We start from the raw sequence: 8,481 nt of genomic DNA, 5'->3' as shown, positions 1-8,481 counted from the left end.
ACCTAATCAACAATTGAGTCTATGGAAATGAGCACAAGTCGTCGGGTAAGAATTAAATTCCAAAGTTTTTATTTATTCAAAATAGACTCTTCTATCAAAGTGACAATTATACATAATTACATCTGTACATAATAATTAGATAAATACCCTCTTTTGTGCGTGACGCAGAACCGTAACGTGTCCGTTTGAAGGCAACGTGGACCCGAGTATCCCCGAGACATCATCGGGATGCAGGATCCACCCGCGCCAATTCCGGCCAGTCCCGAGCTTCCTCCCCCCTGTGCATCTCAGACCCGGGACAGAGGCACCTGCTTGGGGAATGACACCGAGCTTCCGGTGCCAGACCTCCAGGTGAGGCCGGTGCTGACGTCACTGTACATGGACCCGCCTCCCGCCGAGGACGTCTTGCTCCTCCAGCAGCATCTAGTGCACCACGTCCTCCACGAGTCCAGGGTCTTCCCGGACCACACCCACACGCCCGACGTGATGCCCCCCAGCAGCCCCATGAAGTACTTGAGCATGAACACGGCGTAGTCCGGCCGCGGAGGGGGCGCCTCAGCAGCCTCGGTGGACAGGGGGCACCCGCATCGGTAGCCCGCTTGCCACGCCGGCCGGTTGTGCTGCTCGTAGAAGTAGCAGGCCACGATGACGGCGGCCGGTACCGTGTAAAGCACGGTGAACACTCCGATTCGACCCATGAGCCGTTCCAGCTTGCCCGCCTTGGCTGCAGCGGCGCCACCGCCGCCGCCCTGGCGCCGGATGACGCGGCGGATGCGGAAGAGAGACACGAAGCCGGCCAGGAGGAACATGGAGCCCACCAGCAGGTAGATCACCAGAGGGGCCAGGACGAATCCGCGCAGATTGTCCAGGTTGTGGTTGCCCACGTAGCAGATGCCCGCCACCGGGTCCCCGTCCACGGATCCCAGCGCCAGCGCGGCGATGGTCTTCATACTGGGGAGGAGCCAGGCGGCCAGGTGGAAGTAGGACGCGTAGCCGGCGATGGCCTCGCTGCCCCACTTGAGCGCGGCGGCCAGGAACCAGGACAGGGACAGGATGACCCACCAGATGGACGCGGCCATGCCGAAGAAGTAAACGAGGAGGAAGACCAGAGTGCAGAGCACGGGGCCGGTGCCGGCGCTGGCCTGCTGTGCAAGTTCGGAGCCGGACGGGTGCGTGCACGCCACCTTCTCGTGACCCGCCGCCAGACGCAGAAGGTATCCGGCCGAGACGCACAGGTAGCAGGCGGCCAGGAAGATGATGGGCCGCTCGGGGTACTTGAAGCGCTCCATGTCCACCAGGAAGGTGGCCACGGTGGTCAGGGTGGAGGCGAAGCACAGCGCCGCCCAAAGGCCGATCCAGAAGGCACCGAAGGCGCGCTCCTCGGCGCTGAAGAAGGGGCTGTGGCAGCGCGCGCCGCAGTCCGCTGCAGGCGGGCACTCGGGCGCGGTGGCCGGCTTGCGCAGGTGCTTGTGCAGGCCAGTCTTCTTCCAGGGCTTGAGCGGCCGCTCGGTGGGAGGCGCGGGCGCGGCGGCGGCGCTGGGACTGGGATCCTGATTGTGGTCCATGCACAGCAGGTCCTGCTGGCCCTGCTCCGGAAGCAGCTCGCATCTCATGCGGTCCGGCCAGGGGAAGCCGAACTGCCTCATGAGGGGTGCGCAGCCAGCCCGCGCGCGCTCGCACACGCTCCGGCACGGCGGCAGCGGCTTCTTGTAGTCCTCCAGGCAGATGGGCGTATACATGCTGCACAAAAAGAAGCGCAGATCCGCCGAGCACTTGATCTCCACCAGCGCCAGGAACTGGTGCACTTCCAAGCCTGCCTCGTCCTGGGTGTCGTGGTGGAACTGGTTGGGCATATACGTGTGGTTGTAGCCGATGCCCTTGCACATGGGCACGGAGATGGGCTGGCACTGCCGCGGCTTGGAGCCCCAGCAGCGGGAGCGACGCACGGCCAGCGTCAACAGGCACAGCAAGAGCGCGCAGCGCGCCGCGGGGAGCCCCCGGGGCATGGCCGGATGCCGACGCGCCTCAGTCCGCGCGAGAACCGCCACCGCTCATGCCTGCAAGTTTCCGCTCGCTGCGTCCTCTGGTCTGCTCGCGCGTGCCTGCGTGTGTGAGCTCGGTGGGCGGGCCGCACGGTTTTATACGCCGGGTCGGAGGAGGCGACGCCCCCCCCGAGGAGGGTCCCGGCCACGTCAGTCAAAGGAGCTTCGGAGGGTCAATACGCACCCGCGCAGGATACAATCGGCCCATTAGTGAGGAATGCCATTAGCAGAATCGACGGTATGGTAATGAGTTCCACAGGACAATAGTCACTCAAGCAACGTGCTTAAAACATGCAGAATGAGGTCTTTAGGAACAGAAGCGCAACACGCAACTGGAATGCTCCTTCAGCTGTTTGAATACGTTTAGTTGGTATTTCCTCATGTTGTTAAACATTTCATTTGCAGCTATAATATGTTTCGTATTCACATATCCTGGTGAGAATCCTATCAAATATTCAGTTAGAAATACATATTTTTTGCGCGTTTTTATAACAATTGTGGGTAAAAGTTAGAATTAAACGTTTTATGAAGTGGAAATTTTATTTTTTTATAACATTACCTCTTAGGGTTCGATATTGCCAGGGGAGGTTAATTTAAAATGTGGTTTGCAGCTAACGATTTTACACATTAGTAGGATAAATTGGATTTTAGACAAATATCTCCCCATTTGGTTTATGATACAAAATTACGTCAAAATCACAGAGGCAACTTTTGCTCGTTCTTGCTAGACAACACACAACGCATCTGAGGGAACCTGATTTGTTAAAAAAAAGTGATCAGTAGGAATGGCAACTGTCATTTTACGTCATTCGGTTCTGTTGAACTGCCTTTGAAAAGCCTATATGGGCAAATCAATGCTGCTAGCCACTAATGCTACTAGCATCTGTTGCTGCTTGCCACTGCAAGCTGCAAAGGTTGGAGCCGCTACTAATCGCTAGCAACAACCACTGTATGATACACTGTCACTGAAATGTTTTTTAACCCTTGTGGCATTATGTTACAAATTATGGAAATTCCTTTGATTTTTTTTTTTATATCATAAACGAATCAATGGGAAAGAAACACTAGGGAGCTGAAATTTCAAGCAAATGATTAAAACATGCCAAATTTGAAAATGCAGTGATTCTGACATTTCTATGTGATTGCTGCTGGACGTGCGAAATTTTGAGGACAAAACTAATCATTGTCCAAATTTTGGACCATATAAAACCATTATAATTAAAAAATTTTAAATGCATTTTAATTTATGACATTGATTGCGTTAATCAAATTACTCAAGAGCTCATTTCATGCTTATTGATTGAGGTAACAGACAGAATGAAGGGGGAAAAAAAACAGCATCCCTTTTGCAGTTCTATTTAACTGCAGTTTCTGAACAGCGTGACATAATTTCATAACACATTGGCTTGTTCATCGGAAGCACGCACATTTATTTTTGGTAGCAGGGCTTTAAAATATATATTTTTTTAATTGTCTCCTATTTAGTTTTACAAAGACTGAGAGAGCTGATATAAGCATTAGGATGTCTACTGTGTGTGCGAGTGTGTGCATGTGAGGTTAATATGATCTTGTTAGTCCACCCCGGGGGGAGTCTTGCTCCAAAGGGAGTCTTCTGTTTGTCTTAACTTCAGTGCAAATCGTTTGATTGGTCGCACGCTGGGCAGATGATTGCTGTGACATAGCCCACCCTGTGTGCATGTGTGCGTGTTTATGTGTTACAATTCTACCAACCCCACCCAAAAGAAAACAAACTAACGTTACCTAGGCAGATAAGCGCAAATTAAAGTCATTCACACTTGTCGGCTTCAAACGGCGCCCGGCTTGTTTAGTCAGACGGCCTCAAACGCATCACAACGCTAATTAGCTTTGTTAGCCTGCCCGCTAGCTTTGTTTGTCAAAGGAGTGTTTGCCGTCTATGTGGCAGTTCTCATTCCTCTTTATTTATTTATTGAGCTCAGGTTGATTTTTAATCTGATCCAATTAGTGTTTTTTTTGTGCTGTCTGTAGTTCAATTAGCATCACTGCTGATGCGCACGGCTTTGGCTAACAACTACTCAGTACTAGTCAGTGTTTAGCCACATTTCTGACTACTCCACCAGCAATTCTTGTGAGGTACGAGCCACCATGGAAAATGTATTTTTTGCGCTAACTTGCTAGCGCAAACTCGACCTGCCGTTAGACTTTGTCTATTACAAATACTGAACCTTTCAACCGAAAAGAGACTTTAAGCTAGTTATAGCTGCTCCCAGTTGTTATTTGAAACTGTACACATAATATATGCCTTGATGGAGCGAAAGCCATTCCCTATTTGCTTAATATGATTTGCCTCTGGAAGAAAACAACATCCATTCTTTCACAAGTGGGAGAGCGCTCGTGATAACTTTTTATCAGTACCATCTTGATTGAAGCAGGACATGTGGCATCACGCAAATCGGGCATGCTAATGCTCATCGTTAATCTTCCACCCTTGTCCTAGGGCAATCGTTTTTACTGTTAAGATGTCTCTACTTTGTGGGGTAATACTAATGCTAATTAGCCGCTAGATGTTTGACGCTGTCACGTCTCGGGAGCATGTCTGGTAATGGCTTGTGGTTTTTACACGCCATTTATTCACATGCCTTCAGAGCTAATATTAGCTCATGTAAATGTAGTTTAAATTAAGGCTAGGTTAGTGACAGCGTTTCAAAAGCATGTCTTTACCTTGTGCTTACTCTGACGGTCTACTGTTTTTTTTAAATTTTATTTTATCAGGGGTTGGGTAGACCAAAACAGGGACCAAGACCAAGACTAAGCAGAGTTCAAGTAAAATTGAGGCCAGTTACTGCAGTTGATAATTATTTTAATGGATCAGCCAGGGTAGTTACTGGTGCTGGGAGAGCTGATCAGAACAGGGACTGGGATGAGGAAAAAGGCCAAGAACAACACAGCGACAGAGACTGGGACCACGACCAGGGCATCTTGACCAGCAATTATCTGAGTTGTGTTTAAGAGATGGATTAACCAGGATTAGGATGAGGGCCAATAATGTGTTTGATACTCATACCAGACCATGCACCAGAAAAGCTAAACCTTTAGTTGTGTTTGACAAGTACTTTGGAGAATGAACTAGCCAGGAATGGGACTTGGACTGAGATTTTATAGCAGTTATTTTATGGGATCATATCATCAGGACAGCGAGACTAGAACCATAATTAAGACTGAAAGAAGGAGCAAGGCAAACAGAACCCAGGACCTGGACCTCTTTACCAGTAGCTATCTGAATGGGTATTGCTGAACCAGAAGTTGGATGAATAAGGACCAGTACGAGGACCGAAACCAGGCCTGGGACCTCTAGATCCATTTGCAAGTGAAATTCCAAGGAAATGATCCCCAACGTTTAAGTTTCGGAGCAGTACTCTAATCATTATAGTATAAGTTGTTTTGATTAACACGGTTGATAGACAGGGCCCGGACACCAACTGTACACCCGCCCCCAAGACCCCTTACCCCTTGTGGGGTTCGGGTTACATGTTGGCCCTCCTCGCATACCGCCATACTTTGTCTGGAAGTAGACTTAATGCATCTGCTTTTACATCCATTTCCACATTCATTCCCGGATGGACCATTACAACAACCCCCCGAATCCCCCGCATGAGATTCTCTCAGGACTGCCACAGTTTACATGGGGGGGGCTCCTTCTCATGAACGTATTAAGGTGTTCACATGTTTGTCTTTCTAATCTTTGCATGGAAACAATAATAATAAGTTATAAATAAAGTAAGAATAGTAACCATAACAATAATAAATCTCTGTTTGACAGAGTCGTTGGTCATGAAGACCCTGGGGCTCCAGCCTTTGTGAGTGCAGTTCGTATGTTTCTCTCAGATCCCCAAAACACGCCTGCTAGCTTCGCTTGTTGTTCTTGTCACAACATTTGATCTGCTAACTTGTCCATTGGTATGAATGTACGCATGAACTTGTGGTTAGCGACCAATTGAGTCCAGTTGACAGTTTTTTCCCCTACTTTTACTATCAAGATTTTGTCTCAGAACAAAATAAAGTGTGGTGAAGCTATTATCATACTAGCAGGGCTTTATTTTGAAGAGCTAATTATTGATGAGATGTTAACCCAACTTGTCCGAGCACACCAAGAGGCATTGTGGACTACGTCCGTTGAACGGTTTAACACAACATGAGCCCCCCGCGCTTTCAATTTTCTACAATTTGCTTTGTTAGATTTGAGTTTTTGGTGCGACATTGGTCCGTGATGGATGGACAACTCCTACCCCTCCTCCCTGGCGTCCTTCCTTCCTTCCTCATTTCCACAGGTTGGAAGGTTGAATTCCTCCTGACTGAGCCGTGCATGCATGTGTTTATTCAAGGAGGGACTCGCAATCAGCCGAGGTGAGATGCGTGGCCCAAGGCGCACACCCACCACCCACCAGCCACCCTCACACATAGACAACAAATGTGTATTAGGTCACCTTCCTTCCGCTCATTAACCAAAGTAAACAGTGACACACACACACATGCACACACACTAGAGTTGAGCAAGCATTACACTAGCCATTACAAAATGACTGAGAAAAGGGAAAATTCCAAAGGAAAATGTTTGCGTATGAGAACTTTTACTTTCTCTGTAAAAATAAACAAATCGGAATGATATTTACTACCTGAGCAGGACTCATATTCAAACTCTTTTGTTTTTCCAACAAGACTACACACACAAATCGAAATGTTTGGTTAAAATAATATACCAAGAGCTCAGCCCTCTAATCGGAATTACCCGACTTGGCCACGAGAGGATCAGATCAGCAGAACACGGACCTCATCTACAACTGCAACGAGATCAAGTTCCAGGCCATAGAATTAGTACATGGATAGCTATAGGACAGTGAGTCGGACTGAGGCAGGGACTAGGACCTGAGAGAGGAATTCCACGTCCTAGAAGACCAGAAAGTCTGGCCAAGGACCAATAAAGTAGAACAAACCTGGGCCAAGAGAGGAACCAAGAAAAGTTCTGGGATCAAAATCATAATCGGGTAGAGAAGCAGGACAAAGACACAGACCCTTTGACCGGTAACTAGCTGTAGTAGTTTCATGATCTGAGTAGCATTTTACGAGTGACCTGACCAGGACTGGGACCAAGAGAACAACTGGTATCTATCGTCCCGTAACTTCATTAGACTGTTATTGTAGAGACACATACATCACTGATAGACTTTCGCGTGTGCGGACTGGGTGGAGCTGCATTGAAGGTGTTAAGGCAAGTTCTTGTAAATTACAACTTGTTCTCAGGGCGCCATTAAGGCCCAAGAGCGTGCCGGCCCGTGTTATAATTAAGTTCTTTTTCCAGGCGGCAATGACGTGGTGTCCACGCTAAACACGCTTGAGACGTACGCTCGTGGCGATGCCAGGATTCATTAGCTGACTGCGACGACCTGCTGGGAGCGAGGCAGACCGCCGCTGGGTCTGATTTTTTTACGAGCTGCTCGTGCCACGGAGGAAAGACTAGAGGTTGACGAGGTTGAAAGTGTGACAACGGAGAAAGCCTGCTGTGTTTTCATGGACTATGCGGTTCTGTTCGTTTTCTGTATGCGTTTTGCTCGGATTACTGTACATTGGAACAATTTAAGCCTGGTTTTGAGTCATATTCGAGATTATATCTAAACAACAAGCGGTTGGCCACCCTCAACTAGTTGCATGAGGAACTTTTGCAAGCAGACTTAGGACTGAATTAAACAATTTGAAGAGATGAGGACAGCAACCTAGAAAAGGACCCACAAGTGAGTTCAGGACCAAGGCGTCGTGATCATTAACTATTGCACCTGAGTAATTATTGTATTTTAATTTAGGGATGGATGTAAAAGGACACAGTGGCTGGAACAGAACTAATTCAGGGTCCAGGAACAAGGGGCGAGTAAGTCCGGGACCAAAACAAGGATCAGGACCATGATAGTGCCTAATACCAGAACAAGGCACCTTAATGCTTTGATCAACACTGTTGCGGATCGGCGGTTGTGTTATTTTTTTTTCTCACGTTTTAGGGATGGATTGGACCAAAAGAGCTCAGACATTTAGCACTATTAGAACTGGGAGCAGCACTTTTTGACCAGTAACTTGACTCATCTTGTATTTTAGTAATCTGACCAAAATATTACAGACAAAAGGATCCTAAGTGGCAGGACCACAACCCTTTCACCATTAACACTCTGACTCGCATTTTAATATAAAGCAGTTGCAGCTGATCACATCTACATAATCAGATGGAGAGTGTGTTTGGGTCGGGTCGTTGTTGTTTTGGTAGTGTCATTAGATGTAAACCAAGAAGCAGATGTGCGAGGGAGTGTTTGTAAAGGTTGATTCTTGGAATCTAGCTGCGCACAAATGAGGCTACATTTTTACATAGTATTGCAGGCTGTTTTACGGAGGGGCAAAAATCATGGATGTGCTTTTTTGA

The 8,481-nt window shown here is 48.0% G+C and overlaps 1 protein-coding gene across 1 annotated transcript; it reads right to left on the bottom strand.

The window, feature by feature from the left end:
• Positions 1-52: 52 nt before the first annotated feature.
• Positions 53-3,029, bottom strand: LOC148414465 (frizzled-8-like). Its single transcript, XM_088429388.1, has one exon. It carries the CDS (start codon positions 2,004-2,006, stop codon positions 288-290), a length of 1,719 nt encoding a protein of 572 aa, XP_088285514.1. The 5' UTR covers positions 2,007-3,029; the 3' UTR covers positions 53-287.
• Between the last annotated feature and the right edge of the window lie 5,452 nt (positions 3,030-8,481).

The sequence above is a fragment of the Hippichthys cyanospilos genome, chromosome 12, assembly GCF_059441005.1.
Source record: "Hippichthys cyanospilos isolate Australia breed blue-spotted pipefish chromosome 12, RoL_Hcya_1.0, whole genome shotgun sequence".
Taxonomy (NCBI): domain Eukaryota; kingdom Metazoa; phylum Chordata; class Actinopteri; order Syngnathiformes; family Syngnathidae; genus Hippichthys; species Hippichthys cyanospilos.
The sequence above is the reverse complement of the archived record's forward strand: the minus strand, read 5'-3'. Positions and strand labels throughout refer to the sequence as shown.